A 17,968-nucleotide genomic window follows, 5' to 3' on the forward strand; every position below is an offset into this window, starting at 1 on the left:
CTTTGAGATCCTTTAGAGTTTTATTAAATTTTATATCCTCAGTACCTACAACACTGACCTTCAGAACATCTTTTAATAAATAAATGAGTCAGGGAGAAACAAAACAAAATGCAAACCCCTTCCCCAGCCCTCAAACAAAGCAAACAAAGAAATTTCACCCCTTCTCCTTTCAGTGAAACAGCTGGATTCCTTGCTGAGCTATATTCACTGGGTATAAAATACATTATGAGGCACATTAATATATAAAATATATTAATTTCCCCCTCAGATCATGTGCTACTTTTAAATTCTTTGACTCACTAATGGTGTCACTAGTTAGTCAATAGAAAGAACATTGACCTTGAATTCATAATCTCGTTCCTTTTCTGTTACTCATATTCAGTCACACTCCAAATTCCATCAGATTTTTCTTGGATCTCTTTCCACATCGCTATCCTCCCCTTTATGGCCACCCCTCCGGCTTACTTAATTATTGCTTCTTATCAGGCTGATGGCAGCAGATTCAGCACAATTTCCCTGATGTCATGGAATCTGCTGTTCCACTCTCTCATTAAACCTTTTCAAAACTGTATCCTTCTTTGCAGTGGTTCTTAGACCTGGTGCCTTGGGAAATACACTCAAACTCATTTAAGAAACACCCAGGGCTTAGCCTGTTGATTCAGAATTTCTGCTAGGGCTTAGCACTCGTGTTGTACAAATAAGGTTGAGCTTATCCTTTGTCATGCCTGTTTCACTCACAGGACTTTATGGTGATTTCTAGGAGTTCTGGATACACTGTCAGTTCCTCTCCTTTGTCTTCCAGGCCCTTCATAAACCTCTCAAACCGTGTGCCTCATGACTCCGTAACTCACCATTCATACAGCTCAGCTTTCTTTCCATCCTGTAATGACAAGTCTCCTTTTAACACTTCTCATAGTCTCATTTGATGTTCCCTTAAGGTCATGACTTCCTTTTATCATTTTCTATGGGGGTGTCTTATCCATACCTCTCATTAGCTTCATGATGAGTTTACTTATTCTTTTAGTCCTCACTATTTTTTTTTAATTTCATAGGCCACTATTTATCATCAGTATTCCAGTATTTAATCTTTAGATGTATACTCTACTAAGTTCATGTAATATGCTTTGTTTCTCATCCTCCGGGCCTGTATGTAATGTTAACCACTGAATAATTCCCTTATTAAGCCTTATTAAAGTTAGCCACAGCCACTTGATGTCATAATAGCTACCATTTATTGACCATCCATCTACCCCATGTGCTTTACATGCTGTATCTCATTTTAAGTCTCCCCAAAGTGAATTAGAGATGGGGTTTCCTAGTTTTATCGATGAACACAAAGTGAACATTGGTAAAGTGAATAACTTGACCAGTATTATGAAGCTTAGAATTAGCAGAGTCAGAATTTAAATGCAAGTCAGCTAGTGATATGAGAAGTCTTGCCTTATTTACTACGGTGTGTTGCCTCTCCAGTCAAGCCTGGGAGGTTTATTTTTATTTTTTCTCTTTGAGTGCACTGAGAGTCCAGTGATAAAGCACCTTTTCAATTTAAAAAAAAAAAAACCCTTTGTTTTAAATTTTGCTTCTCTTTTAGGCACCGGGCCGTTAACCTCTTTCTTCAGGGATATGAAAAGTCTTGGATTGAGACAGAAGAACACTACTTTGAAGATAAACTGATAGAAGACTTAGCAGTATGTCTTAATGAGGCTTTGAGATGAAAACGGGCTTGGGCTTGGTGGAATAACACTGACATGACCAGGTTTTCATATCACAGTGAAGAGAAAATACCACTACAGAGTCTCTGTCCTAGGAAACTTTTTATTCTTGACTGTTACTGCATTCAGTGTTTAGGGAACATCTTATTCTTATTTCAGAGATCTCATCAACACCCAGCAATTTCGAATTTCAGGTGAAGGATAGAAGCTTATTATTAACCAAGCTTTGACTCGATTATTCTTTTGAATTCTTCTGCAGAGCCCCTTTAAACTCCTCAGAACCAATATAGAACTATAAAAGCTAAACCATATAGAAGCTATTCATCAAAACTAAGTTGAAGGTTAACAAAAGCCAATGAAAAGTAGTTGGTTTTTAAAAATACATGAGGCAAGAGAATGATAGACTGGACATAGGAACAGGAAGTCATGGTAAAATGCAGTACATGGAGACTAGATTTTTGGTCCTGCCATTTTGTGCGGGTCAAGGTGCTCTTGTGCTGAGAACAGAGCAGTCTTAATCTTTTTAAAAAATTTTTAATGTTTATTTATTTTGAGTGGGGGGCACTGTGCAAGTGGGGTAGGGACAGAGAAAGAGAGGAGAGAGAGAGCGAGTCCCAGGCAGGCTCTGTGCTATCAGCACAGAGCTGGATGTGGGGCTCAAACTCCTGAACCCATGAGATCATGACCTGAGCCAAGATCGAGAGTCAGATGCTTAACTGACTGAGCCACCCAGGCACCCTAGTCTTAATGTTTTATAAGTCATGGACCTGTTTAAATGTATGATGAAAACCAAGGTGCCTGTGTGGTTCAGTCGGTTAAGTGTATGACTCTGGCTTGGGTCAGGATCTCATGGTTTGTGAGTTTGAGCCCCACGTCCAGCTCTGTGCTGACAGCTCAGAGCCTGGAGCCTGCTTTGGATTCTGTGTCTCCCTCTCTCTCTGCCCCTCCCTCTTCATTCATTCTCTTTCTCTCTCTCTTAAAAATAAACATAAAATTATTTTTAAAAATATATGATGAAAAACATCTCAGGAGAATTTATAGGCATATGGTCCCATGGAATTTTGCAGACTACTTGGACATTTCTTGATTCCCAAGTTAAAGACTTCATCTCTAAAAGTTTTTTTTTAATCCCAAGTTATCAGGGACTAATAGATAAACTGATATAATTCATGAAAGTTTGACCCTATTATCCCCATATATTTTAAATGAATTCTAGTTTGTCTTTAGAACCAAAACAGCTCAGAATTTTTGATATCTTACAGAAGTATACCCAGTATCCACAATATTAAACTTTAAATCCAGGAGAGAACTTCATTTATGTAGAGAGAAAATCAGTTTAAATGGGTAGGGCCTCAGAGATACAAAAGTCATTAAACCATTCAACAGATAGTCAGGATTAATTAATTCTACAGTCAGTAAAAATGCATAATAGTTTTCCTCATGTCAAAAGTTCTAATAGTATAAAATTAGTCTTTTTAAGTTTAAAGTAAGTGAAAATAAAAAAATGTGGATGTGGTTCACATGTTAACTTTTAGCATTCTTTCCCTTTCATTGTGTAAGGAAAAGACAGTGCTTGCTATGTTTAATAATTAATTTTCAGTTTGCGTGGACTAAACTTTTATACGTGGAACAACTTAGGATTTTATTGTAATTCTTTGTAAATTGAGCTCCCCCACCCCGTAGAGCTGAAATCTCTGTACCGAATATACCCCCAGGTGTGAATCTGCTTCTAAGAATAGCAGTCAGAATTTTTAACTGATGTGAGTCATCCTTGCCCATAGTGTTTTTGGCCCAATTATTAAATAACTCTTTTTAAGCTGCATAATTTTGCATTGATTATGTAACACATATGCAAAGTGTATATAAAACACACATGCACACACAATGCCTTTAAGATGTGCACACGCGCACACACATACACATGCCGGAGTAGGAAGAATAGCTTTCTTTTTATTCCTTGTTCCTGACCCTTGTATTGCTCCTGGGTTTGAGTGCAAATTTCATTTAAATGTGAAATTTTATCAATTTGGTTTTTTGTAGAAACCCGGAGCAGACCCTCCAGAGGAAGAGGAAGGCACGAAGAGAGTTGATCCCCTCCATCAGCTTATCCTTCTGTTTAGTCGAACAGCTTTAACAGAGAAATGGTATGGTTGTGAGGGTTCATGTGAGCATAGGAAGAACAGATAAAGAAACCCATGTCTCAGTATCCTGTGTTTCACGTATTCATGTTTCAGTTTCATCCAATTCTCTTTGGGAGAGAGAATTGTTCCAAGAAAGGAGCAGTCTGCCGCAAACCTGTAGGCCAACATTCATTCAAGTACAGGCTTTCTTTCATGTCTACCTGTGAGCTCCAGATTTCCCTAACAACTTTGTCATTAGCTAATTTACTTGATCCTGAGTCTTGTAAAATGATATTTTCTTCATCACAAATGGCCTTTATAAATAAAACAAAAGAACCCAAAGCAAATTCCAGTGCACAAAAAAATATGGGGAGTCCCATGGTGACCCAAATTTCCTGGGTAGATTGTGCATTGGGTCTTAGGAAACCTTTACAAGGCGGGTAAACCATCATCTTAACGGGAAATTTCTTTGAGGCCTATTTTAAGGGGATTGTCCGTTTTCCTTGGCTTCTACAGCTTTGTTCATATGAATTCCCCAAAGCCACAAAGGCTGACCCTCTGTGTAGTTAAATAAGCTTTGCACTCAGATGCCCAGTAATCAAAATGGGCTCAGCGTCTGCTCCTAATAGGGAACACCACAAAGATCCGCTCTGTGGGGGAAACATTTGAGAGGTTATAAAACATTTATCTGCATCCCTGCCATGCAGAAGAAATCCTCCATTGCCCTATGCTTCACTCTGATTCCTGCAGAAGCTGGAAGATAATTTAATTATCAGTCCTATTGGCACGAGTCTTTTCAAAGTCTAGATGAATTCACGTGACCTCTCTGCATGCCATGATAATGCACATTTCTCCCTCTTATCCAATGTGGTCCATTATTCTCTCACAATGTCTCTTTCTCTCTTATTATTTCCTAACTAACAAAATCATCTCATTCCTAAGCATAGAGCAACCCTCTGTCTGGCCTTGTCAGGTAATGAGGTATTTTCATAAGTGAATTTTTCTGATGGCTGAAGCATAGAACTGCTGAAATAGCTTTGCAAATACTAGGTAATTTTTGATGGAAACCTTTCTTCATGAATGAATGACTTCCATATGCCTTAAGAAAAGGATTAATAAACATATTTCTTAATTTTTAAGAATCCCTGTGACCATTGTATTTGAGGACGATATAGTAGTATGAGAATTTGGGGAGTCTTTTCATCCAGTGTCAAATATCGTTTCTGCTGTCAGAGCCCCTACCTCATATGAATGTGCTTGTTTCAGCTTCTGTAGTTTCAAGAACATGACAGCTAATACATTTGTGTGTAAATCAGTAGACCATTTTGTGAGATTTGAATTCCTCTTTCAGAAGGTAAGGTGAGGCAACTGTTTAGGTCTGAGATCTTTGCTCTCTGATTCTACAATAGGTTTTATGTTTATGTCATTTTAAAATGGCAAACTGGTTGAAAGGTAAAGGTTATTTTACCCAGTGGTGGTAGTTCTGCACATGACAAGCCCACTTAAAAACTCATGTGTTGTTCTTGTTTTTCACAGCAAGCTGGAGGAAGATTTTTTATATATGGCTTATGCAGATATTATGGCAAAGGTAAATAAATATGTCTTGACTATGCTGTTTAATTTTAATAAGGAAAAATCATTTTCATCTGACAGAAGGATAAAGAATCTATGTATTTCAGGGTCCACATAAAATACTGTTAAATCCTAGAAGCATGAAAGGCATTAATCTTAATTTTCCATTTGATGAATGAATCTCTGTTCTAACATCCTTGATAGGTAATTAGTTTCCCCATTCACATTTTATTTATGGGGAGCTAACTTTCCAAACATTCATTCTTTCATTCAACAAATATTCAGTGGACATCAAGGTATTATGGGTAACATGGAAAATAAGAAAATGCACACACCCTTCCTGGAGTTTATAGTCCGAGGGAAATAAAACAAAATGTCAGCACGTGGTAGACAGTGCTATTGCAGGTATAGGACACTGGTTGCATAGTTGTGAGGCCTGCTTAGTCTAAGGTTTAAGGGAGTCCATGACTGTCCAGTGACAAGTGGAGAATGTAAAAATACTAACAGCTAGTATTCACTGAGTCTTTGTTTCATTTATATCTCACAGTAGGAGGGTGAATGAGGGGATGAGTTTAAAAGAGGAGTCAGGGTGTCTCTGAAGCTCCTCACGTGGGCACCTGGATAGATGGTGGCACCAGGTACTGAGATGGGGAGCCCAGAAGAATCGTGGGCCTGGAGTGAAGAGGAAAGTTGACCTATGACATTTTAGACTTATTATTTAAAAATGCCTGTGTGACAGCCATGTGAAGATGTCAGACTTGTGATGAGGCATTCGTGTCTCAGGGATGGCTTATAAATACAGATTTGGGATTTACCAGCATTTGAAGGGAACCGAGGTCAAAGGCATGGATGGTCTTGCCCAGAAAGAGAAGGATCTCTTCCTCCCATGAGAGGGAAAGGCCTGCAACCACGCCTCTAAAGACATGGGTGTGTGAGAGATGGTTAGAAGAAAAGGAACCCATAAAAAAAAAGGCAGGTGGAGAATCTGAGGCATGAGCATATACAGGAGCTGTGGACCTAAGAGGGTGGTCAACAGAATCATATGCTGCTACGAGTATGGATGAATAGGGTAAGAATGGAAACTTCTCCAGGATTTATTATGGGCATCATGTGACCGTGGTGAGAACAGTTTCAGAAGATGATGGAGAGGGGCCATTGGTGGTGCGAGTCCCATACTGTGGGGAAATAAGCAGAGATTCACAAGTGAGGAGAAACAGCCTAGACATTTCTTTACTAGAAGATTGAGAGAGACAAGAAGAGAAAAATAATATCCAGATGGAATTGTGAGGTTGAAGGGGATTATTTTTGTTTGTCTGCCATTTGTTTACTTCTATTTAAGAGAGTGATTTTAATATGCTTCTGTCCTGGTGGCCAGGAGCCGATAGAATGGGCAAGGGAGTTATTTGTGGTGTGAGACCTCGAGTGAATGGGAGCAGGGGGAGGGCACAGGTTACAGAGCATCAGGAAGACTTGTTACCTCCCAGCTTTATTTTAAACCATAACCCACAAGGGCGCCTGGGCGGCTCAGTCGGTTAAGCATCTGCCTCTTGATTTTGGCCCAGGTCATGATCTCACAGTTCATGAGATCAAGCCCCATGTCGGGCTCTGTGCTGCTGACATGGAGCCTGCTTGGGGTTCTCTCTCTCTCTCTCTCTCTCTGTCTCTGTCTCTCTGCCTTTCCCATACCCATGAGTGTGTGCATGCTCTTTCTCCCTCCCTCTCTCAAAATAAATGAGTAAACATTAGAAAAACATAACCTACAACAAGAAACATATTTATCCAGTATATTTATGGAAACATGAAAATAGATTGGAAGAAAATTTCCATGAAATTAGTATCCTTCCTGTGAGCAATATAGTCTGATATTTTCTATTTAAGTAAAAAAATTATTTTAGATCATGAGTCATTATATAGATTGCATGTCCAATTAATGAGTTAAAACCAATCGTTTATGAAATACTGAGATAAAAAGTAAAAGAAGAAGGATATTTCTTTCTTATGGAAATGGGTACAGCGTATGGACTAGAAATTAAGACACAATCCACAGGTGGTGTAGAAAGCCTGATTGAGGTCATTACTGCTGAATTGGTAGCAGTAGCAGTCTTCCTGGTTGTGTGACTTCTCTAGCAGTCCTCAGGAGCAGATGCAAATTCAGAGAAAGCAGGCAGAGTCCTCGAGAGTAAGGATTTTGGCCAGACTTCTGTTGCAATGACACTGGGTGCACTAGTGTGAGAGTCACTGAGTCCTTGACCTTGGACTCTTAACTGGGATAAATAGGAGCATGAGGAAGTAGGGAGCTGACAAAGAAGGGGGAGTCCATGGACAGCCCTCTGCAGGTGAAAAACTAATGAGCAAGGGGCCTCTAAAGGGACGAGGATAAGATATTCCAGATAGTTCAAGTTCTTCCTGAAGCTGAATCTGCCTCCCCACCTGTTCCTCTTACATTCTAAAGCTACTCTCTCTTCTGATAGATTGTCAGGTATTTGGTGTTGCTCACTTTCTCTCAAGGTTTTCCCCTTAATGATTAAATAACCTTACTCCTCTTATTGTTAAAAGTATGCTGGAATGCCGATTTTCCATCACTCTGTTCGTTCTACCCGCACATACTCCAGTTTATCAGCATGTGCCACCCAAAATTTAATTAAATGGTAACTGAACATTAATTGAGCACACTAGTTGTGAGTTCATCTATGTAGTGCCAATTGGGACCATGCCTTCTTTACACTGCTTAGGATCCTATATATTTATAATAAGTTGCCAGATATCATTGATTTGTAGTTTGGTCTCTTTTTGAGCTTCCCTGTCCACCAAAATTCCAGGCTATTTATGAATTTCTGTTGCATTTCATCTTATACCTGTAATTTGACATTTGATGTATTTTAAATTCTGATAATTTTTTGTTTATTTTGAGTGGGGTGGGCAGAGAGAGAGAGGGAGCAGAGAGAATTCCCAGCAGGCTCTGCATTGACAAATGCTTGGCTCAGACTCACAAACTGCAAGATCATGACCAGAGCCAAAGTCAGGAATCAGAGGCTTAACCAACTGAGCCACCCAGGCAACCCTAAGTTTTATAATTTTTAACATATGTGATCATTTTATTAATTAGAGTCAGACCATAGCCCAAGGCCAAAAGTTTTAAAGTTCAGCTCTATCAGTATTAAATAGCTCTTTGCATGTACACTGGCCACAAACTTGTTAAATGTGGTTTCCCTGTGTTTATCTTAGTGGCTAGTTTTGGTGACTGATATCAAACTTGTTGGCAATTTGTCTCTGGAGGTTGCTTTTCTTCCTTTTGAAAATCAGCATCCCAGAAACCAGCGTAGCCTCTGTGGAAAACAGTATTGATGTCCCTAAAAAAATTAAAAATAGAGTACTATGATCCAGGAATTATGCTACTAAATATTTACCCCCAAAATATGAAAATACTAATTCAATGGGATACATACATCCTGTGTGTATATATAGGAGCATTATTTACAGTAGTCAAGGTATGGAAGCAGCCCAGGTGTCCATCGGTGGATGAATGGATGAAGAAGATATGGTATAGATCTGTACAACGAAATAATATTCAGCCATGAAAGACAATGAAATCTTGCCATTTGCACAACATGGATGGAGCTATGGTGTATAAAGCCAAATGAAATAAGAGAAAGATAAATACCATATGAGTTCACTTCTTTGTGGAATTTAAGAAACAAAACAAATAAGCAAAGGAAAAAGAGAGAGACAAATTAAGAAACAGACTCTTAACTATGGGGAGCAAACTGATGGTCACCAGAGGGGAGGTGGGTGCGAGGACAGGTAATGGGGATTCAGGAACGCACTTATCTTGATGAAGAGAGATGGAATAAACAGATGAGTATTCAGTCAGCATTGTGAAGGACAAACGTAGATTCACTTTACTCACAGTTGTGCTGAAAACTGTGCATATGCATGTAAGGAATAGTTTGAAGAGAAGACTTTTTTTTAATTTTATTTTTTGTATTAGATAGTTTATTAGCAAGTTGGTTTCCATATAACACCCAGTGCTCTTTCCCACAAGTGCCCCTCTCCATGACCATCACCCTTTTAAAGTGCTGTGAATTTGTCTATTTTTGGCAGAAAACAGTATATCTTTAGGCTTTGCTATTATGGCATTATGGGCATTATTCCCTTCTATTTTTAGCTTTGTGATTAATCAATAAAAGTAGTTTTATATACATACACAGGTATAGAGCAAAAATTGAGAGTTAAGGAATTAGTCCTTTGGGTGACTGTTTTGGAGAAAAAAATCCAGTGACCACAAACTCCGTAAACTAAATATGAAACATGAGGAGAGAATTTCTAAAGTGACCCAAATAAAGACTGAGTTTTATCAAGTTTTCTTAACGTGAATACTTATTTTCTATTCATATTTTTTTTTGCTATTCACATTTAATATCCCCACTGCAACCTCATTAAGATGAATAGAGTAATATGTTTACATGTTTTTAATGATTTTTGGAAGTACTAAGAAAATTGTCTTGATTTTATTTATATTTTTAATCTTATTTTTGAGAGAGGGAGAGACAGAACATGAGTGGGGGAGGGGCAACTGGGGGATGCAGAATCAGGAGGCTCCAGGATCTGAGCTGTCCGCACAGAGCCCGATGTGGGCCTCAAACTGACAAACTGAGATCATGATCTGTGCTGAAGTTGGAGGCTTAACTGACTGAGCCATCCAGACGGTTAAGTGTCAACTACTGACGTCAACTCAGGTCATAATCCTAGAGTCGTGGGATCGAATCCCATGTAGCCTGAAAAGAAAAAAGAAAAAAAAAAAGAAAGAAAGAAAATCAGCATCCTAGAGCCTGAAACTTGCTCTTGGCCTTCATGGTTTCTTAGAGTTTACCAATAATCATTTTCTATTCACATAATGACTATTTTTGCTTTGAGTCTTAAAACTTGCCCTCACTTTAAGAGACTTATGCCTTCATGTCTTCTACCACTGCAGGATCTTTCAAAGGCACCACTTACATATCAGTTAGGTTTTTATTTTCAGTTTAGATGTTTTAACCATAGGCCTACAGAACTGGGTTAACTATAGCTCTGGATTCCATGTTAGACCCTTATCCGTGGCCATTATAGTGGCCTGCTTTTACAAGTCAGTTACATAGTCATTTCTAGTAATTCAGCAACCATCCATAAATGCATCACATGCAAGAAAAGTTAAGACCTTCCTAACAACTTACATGTAATCATGTGATTCTCCCCATTAACCCATGCCCAGGACAAGGAAGCCGTCATCCTGAATTCTGTGTTCCAAGTACCTCATTCTCCTTTTATGTCATTTTCCCTTATCATACCTATTTGTTAATACATATATATCCCATATATACAATATATATATTTTCATTTTAGTTGTTTTTAACTTTTAAAAGGGCAATATGCTATATACAATTTCTTGGTACTTGTTTTATGTAATATTGTTTTCTAAGATTCATCAACCCTTCTATGTATTGCTGGAGTTCGTTTGATTTTACTATTATATTATATTCCATTGTGCAACTACACCAAAGCTGACTTATTTACTTTTTTGTTGGTAGCCTTTTAGGTTGAATCTGTTTTTGCTAATATGAAAAGGGCCCAAAGTGCCTCTTTTTATTCATTTCTTTTGTTTTTAAATTTTTGTGTATTTTTGAGAGCATGGGGGAGGAATAGAGAGAGAGGAAGAGAATCCCAGGCAAGCTCTGTGCCGTCAGCACAGAGCCCGACAGAGGGCTTGATCCCAGGAACCAATAGATCATAACCTGAGCCAAAATCAAGAGTCAGACACTTAACCAACTGAGCCACCCAGGTGCCCTCATTTCTTCTATTGTACAAGAGATGCAGGATGTAGGATGTAAGAATGTTTGACTTGAGAGAATGGCAAACTATTTTTGAAAATTTATTGCATGAAATTACATTCTTACCATCAATGTTAAAGAGACATTCTGATGATCTATGTCTTTCTAGTATTTGATATTATAAGATTTATCAGTTTTTGCCAACCAAAATGGGAATAAAATGGTCTTTCATTGGGGTCTTAATTTTCACTTATCTTGGCTAGATAATTTCTGTATTTAAAAATCACTTTCCTTTCCTGGCCTAATCTGAAGCAAATAGCTGATGAGTAGCTTTACACTTCCTCTGTATTATTATTGTTGTTGCTGTTATTGCATCTGCTCTAAATCCCGTTCTTACTGTTCCTTATTCTCCTTGCTTTGGCTAGATCTTCAAAAAAAATCATTTTAAATCTTTGTATTTTTTTCAACACTGATACTAATATTCTTATCTTTTCCTGTGTCCCCAACCCCTACTCCTGGTCATTTATAGCACCCCTTTAAAAACGTATCAGAGAATTTCTAGTGCATCCACATTACTCACTGTTGCCATCCTGATTGTCATCATCATGGCCACCCCTGCTTGATTTTCAGAATGCCACCTTACTACATCTCTCTCCTCAACAGTCTGAAGCTGTTACATCCTAATGGGATATTTCTACCAATTTGAACAAGATAACCATATGGAAGTATCTAGAATGATGCCATCATTAGTTACTCAATCAGCAGTGTTTCCACTGTTTTGGTTTCAGGGTAGGAAAATCCTTTCCTCCTCCTCCTCTTGCTAACCTATTGAAATATTTAGGGTACTCATTAAGTTATGCCCAATGTTCTATCCTCTGTTGGTTAAAATTATCAAAGGCCAGGGTCACTTTCTCAGGAGATTTTTCTCACTTCTATCTCTCACCCATTAACTTTTAGATTTACATTTGTGCCAAGAGTTTCTGTTTTGCCTCCTCCATCTTCTGAGGCATGACATAGTCAGAAGGGCAACTTAAGAATGTGTGAAATATCCTTGCTTTGCAGAAAGAAATTCCCAGCAGATGCTGGCAAAGTGAAGTGTCCTATTCACTGCGTATGGATTCCCATCACCAATTATGATTTTCCATCTGGATGCCAGAATGACCCAAAGTATCCTCCATTTTCATTTTCTCTTTTTTTTTCTTCTAAAGTCCCTTATTCCATGCTTCTGCCCCTTATGTATGGATTTTATTCACTCTTTCCTTCCTAGAATATGGAATAACTCCTTGCCTAGAATTTGTCATTTTGGTGCAGAAAGCTAAATCCTTTGTGTTAGGACCATCTAATAGAACTCCCTGTTTACTTACTGTATATATGCCTTTTGAAGTGGCACATGGATGCCATTTGCTGTTGAAAAATGTATCTTGTATACCTGTGAATCTTTTGCTTTCTTCCCAGTACATTAAGACATTGCAGGAGATCTGCTGTAGTTTTCTCATGGTTTCAGCATACTCTCAATGTATGCAATCAGGAAAGTGTAGAGTAGCTTATAGGTTTGATGCATTTTGTCAGATGTATATTGCAAATTGATTGAGGCTTAATAGGTCCCAAAATTCACAAAGTTTAACTTTATTGAAAGCAAATCTTACTAAATTTTCATAGATTTTTAAGTAGTTTATTTTACTTAAAAATGTTTGTATGACATATCTAAGCTAGAGCTCTAAGTTCCTCAAGGAATTCTACTAGCAAACATATGATGACTTTTATAGCTTAAAAGCATATTGTCATAACCTAAAATAATAATTTTTCTTAATGTATTCTTCATTTCAAGGGGTGCTTGGGTGGCTCAGTTGGTTGAATGTCTGACTCTTGGTTTCAGCTCAAGTCATGATCTCACAGTTTGTGGGTTCAAGCCCCACATTGGGCTCTGTGCTGGTGCTACAGAGCCTGGCTTGGGATTCTCTCTCTCTTCCCTGCTCTCTGACCCTCCCATGCTCACTCATTCTCTCTCTCTCTCTCAAAATAAGTAAATAAATAAACAAAGTTTTTAACTTGTTTCTTCTTGGTAATTTTAAAGGTAATGAAATTTATATAGAAGATAATTTAAAACTCTGCAATCTTAAGAGAGATTTCATATTAATGTTCTAACTTAAATAGTAAACATTGTTACCTGATAAAATCCCTATGCTTCGCTTCTATTTTTAAATTTTTTTAATGTTTATTTTTGAGAAGGAGAGAGAGACAGAGTGGAGAGAATTAGTGGAGGGGCAGAGAGATGGAGGGAGAAACAGAATCCAAAGCAGGCTCCAGGCTCTGAGCTGTCAGCACAGAACATGCTGCAGGGCCTGAACCCATGGGCTGTGAGATCATGACTGAGCCAAAGTCAGATGCTTAACTAACTGAGTCCCCCAGGCACTCCTGTGCTTCACTTCTAATTACTAATGCAGAAGAGGGAAATACCACATGGGTAATCTTAGAGGACAGATAAGGCAAAATTCCTCTGTACTTAACAGATGTATAGTATTTATGGAGGACCACAGATTTGTCTTGCAGATACACTTTGCTAAAGTCATCATGGGTTCTTATTTTTAAAATTCCTGGTTAACTGATTACATGAGAGCCAAGGTGGCATTAGCACATAGCAGAAAATTCCCCACACTCTGAGTAAGTAATTCACATCTTTGTTTCTGGGAGGCAACATACTACTGAACACCTTTTCCAAACAGTATAATTGTCACAAGTCTGTGTTCCCCTTAATTTCTCCTTTGCAAACCATGTTGTCAGTCTTACCATTCTGAATTGGAAAGGGTGATAGTCAATATTTGTTGAATGAACAAAAGAATGTATCATTGTGGGTAGGAGGGTCACATTCCGTGCCTTCCCTCTCATCCCCTCTTCATCTCTATGCTCAAAACACAGGTAATCATTGCATTGACAGTATTTTTCTGATTTGTAATTTTAATTACTTGCACCATTCACTTCGCTGATACACTGAGTGCTTGCCAACCATAAGAAATCCTTAGATGGGCTGGAATACTCTAACTTTGAAGAGCTGTAGGTTTTCCACCACAGCCAGCTGAAAATAGGTATTGGTTAATGGCCAGCTTCCTTTGGGCAACCATAATAATAAAAGCAGTTGAGATGTATTAAATGCTTATTACTTTCAGACACTTATTTCTAATTGGCAAACCATTAGCCAATTAATTCGTTCCTCTCAGGAACTCTTGTCCTCCTTTTCTTGTTCCTATCTTAAATATGAGGAAAGGGAGGCCCAGAGAGGTAAGGGAACTTGCCCTAAGTTAAACAGCTAATAATTGACAGCATCAGGATTTGAAGCAGGCACTGTGTCCTCACCACTCTTACTAATTTATCAAACCAAAACTTAGTTGTGGGAATTAGATAAAAACATATGCATGGATTACTATAACTCCTTTATCATTTCTGGGAAAATAAGTCAAAATAATAGAATAGTTTACTTATTTTCCTATAACAGAGTAATATTAGTAGCAACTAGGATTTCATCTCCTCCTTTCGATCAGTTACAATAAGAAATGAATTTAAAGGATTACAAGATTCACTTTAATAGTGGGCATGATTTCTCTTAATGTTAATTCACAATTATTGCATGTAAGTCTATTAGGACAATGTAATGGCCACATAAAATAAGAGACAATAGTGATCCTTGCCTTTAAGGTTTGCAATTTGGTTAGAACAAAGCAAATACAGGAATAAGTAGGATGTGTAGTTTGGTAGCAACCTCATTAAATATCTCCACAATATGCAGAAAATTGACGACTTAGTGTTTTGATTTTGCAAAAGCACAGTATCATTTTCTTGTTGGACATGAATTCATTGGTCATGCCATCTACAATTTACTGTATCTATACACTTATTTAGACAATGTCAATGACAATACCAATGATTTGGTATTCTATGCAACATTCTTTGGTGCCTCAACATTTTCTAATCATGCTGACTTTTTCACTGTTTTCCATGTATCAGAGTTGTCATGACGAGGAGGACGATGATGGTGAAGAAGAAGTGAAGAGTTTTGAAGTAAGATGGATCTTTCTAGATTTGTCTCTTTTCTACTTTGAAACATTGTTTCATAGCTTATAACTGACATTTATGTTTCTTGCTTCATGGCTTATTGCAGCTTATTATGTCCAGGAACTGCATGTCAGAAGCTGGATAGATAAAGCTGAGTCCTAACATTTGCTAAAGTTAAGACCAAGGAACATAGACTAATGAAATAATCCAATAAAACCCATATGTTCAGAATGAGTGTTCCTGAGAACCCTCAGAGATGAGATCACTTCAAATTGTTCTCATCTCAGTGAATGTTGTGATCTGAAATTCCCAGCGGACATACGAGGAAAATACTCATTGAAGAGCAACATGACATTGAGTTTTAATTAAACCCTTCGTTTGATATTTTCTTCTGAATTGAAGAACTCTTAAAAGATTCGGCCTCTTTTGACTTCAACCCGATTAGGTCACTCATTCCCTGTACATATGTAGATGACGGCACAGAACGCAGTTTGCTTGCATGAGGTAGGAGTGCGTATACTCCTAGGGCTCTGCTCTATTCTATTATTTCTCAAGTGTTCTCAGCTTGTAAATATCCAGAAAATTAGAAAGACTGCTCGATGTCAGGTAGCCAGAAGAGAAGTCAATATTATTTTCCCCCTTTATTTAGACTTGACTTTTGCTTTCTATGAAAAAAAAAAAAGAGTTTTTGCTAACCACACCTTCTCTTTGTTTCTTTTTCTTTTTATTTCTTTTTAGAATTTTCAAAAAGAAATGAAGTGGAAAGTATAGATTACATTATTTATCTTTTTCTCTTACCTATCTGGATTTTGAGCTAGAAGTCTGGAAACAGATTAGTAGCCAACACTCAGTCCTTAATTACAGTGATCCCATAGAAAGGTACAGGTTGAGGGGTTGACAAAGAGTAGTGTCCCTTCCAGAAACAATTCGATACAGCATCTCTGCAGCATTGAAATCAATGTATAGAAGGTACAAAAACTAATCTGAGAATACCCCATGACCATTGCTGACTGAGAAAGATACCATAAGATTAATTTCCTACATGACACTATAATCTTTTCTAATGTATGTGTGTTCTATTCTCAAATCCATCTTTATTGATAAGGAACTGAGGTAAATTCGAATGAGCTCTGAGCAGCAAATAATATTGTTTTTTTCTGAAGTGCACACCATTTATGGTCTATCAGTTGTCTTCCGAGCAATTGTTTATTGCTATTTTGCTTCTTGTCCTCATCCTTCCTTAAGGTCACAGGATCCCAACGCAGCAAGGTAAAACTATATATATATGTGTGTATTTGTCTGGGTCTGAGTTTCGGTTTCTTGTGACATTTACCTTTGTTAGACCCAACATCTTGGATTCTTTTGTAGTAAAAGGTCTCGCGATCTTTCTATGAGTTTGTAGCTCTAATGCAATTGGTCCCTTCGGTACCTGTTCCTTGACAGAGATTTATTCATCTTGCAATTCCAATGACTCATAATTTGAAATCTTAGCCTACACGTGAACCCTGGACTGCATGCTGTGCTTGGGTAGAAGGCCAGCCCTTCAGCTGATTAACTTTCAGCTAAGGGTCTTTCAATACAGAATTCTGGCCTCATCCCTCTTGATGTTTATTTATTACAAGTCTTGTTACTCAAAAAGAGACATGACAAATGGCATTGCTGATGAGATTAGAAAGAAGGCTGTCTTCCCACTGTGCCTGTAACACCTCTAGTTAGTAATCAGAGAGGCTGTTCCACAATTTTAATGTTGATTTTAGCATTTCATTACCGGAAACAACTTGATGATAATTTCTATCTCTTAATATTTTGAATAACTAAGTGCTTGGAACATTATCTAACCAAAAAAAATATTTTGATCTGGGATTACAAACATTTTAGTTTGTCATGAACCCTGTTAAGCTTACATTTTATTTTCATGACACTAGTTCATAGGAAAATTGACTAGAACAGCCCAGGGAAAAAATGCCCATCAAGGCTTTAGTAAAACCAAAATTACTGTTAAAATGAATTTATAATATCATGAAGGATCTATTTAGAAGAAACAAATAATAATATTTTAACTCACTGTTATGTTTAGAAGAATATATTATTCTTACACTATGATCCTTATAAATGTAAAAATTTTAGTTCATACAGCTCAGATATAACTGTCATTGGATGGCTATAACATAGTTAGTGACATATAATAGACATGACAATAGTATATACTGGGCTTAAATATTAGGTAATAATGAATGTGATGCTAAGTTGGTATGTATGCTTTTATAACTAATTATCTCAGGTAGAATTCTTTTGAATTATTGAAAACAAGAAGGGACCTCCTAGCAGTAACCAAAGATTTGATTTCCTAGCACCAAAGTTCATGCCCCCAAGAATGTATTGATAAGGGTAGATAAGGAAGGTCAGGAATGTGTTGCTGGTTAAGAAAGGATGCAGTTTCAGGGAGCTCTAAAAGCTAATCCAGTTCAGTAAATAGGGTCGAATCTGGTGACTCCCTATTCAAAAATGAGACATTCCTTGTTCAAAAAAAGAAATCTAGGAATGGCTAGTGGTAGAATCAGTCTAGGATTCAAGTTGGACTGAAGACAGGAAATCAGGTGAAGCATGGAGCTTGACCTGAGAGAACAGATTACATGCCCTGGATTTAGAATGACTGGCAAGACATTCAAATACTGGTGAAGCCTGGCAATTAATCACAGGAAAGAAGATATCA

General features: G+C 37.7%; 1 protein-coding gene across 1 annotated transcript in view; it reads left to right on the top strand.

Annotated features, from left to right (window-relative positions):
- Window positions 1-17,968, top strand: part of RYR2 (ryanodine receptor 2) — a 526,329-nt gene that overhangs the window by 425,073 nt on the left and 83,288 nt on the right. The window contains exons 77-81 of the mRNA XM_029919427.1: window positions 1,592-1,688; window positions 3,753-3,856; window positions 5,369-5,420; window positions 15,208-15,261; window positions 16,501-16,524. Of these exons, the coding sequence (XP_029775287.1) occupies window positions 1,592-1,688; window positions 3,753-3,856; window positions 5,369-5,420; window positions 15,208-15,261; window positions 16,501-16,524 (331 nt within the window). The remainder of the gene's footprint in view (window positions 1-1,591; window positions 1,689-3,752; window positions 3,857-5,368; window positions 5,421-15,207; window positions 15,262-16,500; window positions 16,525-17,968) is intronic.

This window comes from Suricata suricatta, chromosome 2, assembly GCF_006229205.1.
Source record: "Suricata suricatta isolate VVHF042 chromosome 2, meerkat_22Aug2017_6uvM2_HiC, whole genome shotgun sequence".
Lineage (NCBI taxonomy): Eukaryota > Metazoa > Chordata > Mammalia > Carnivora > Herpestidae > Suricata > Suricata suricatta.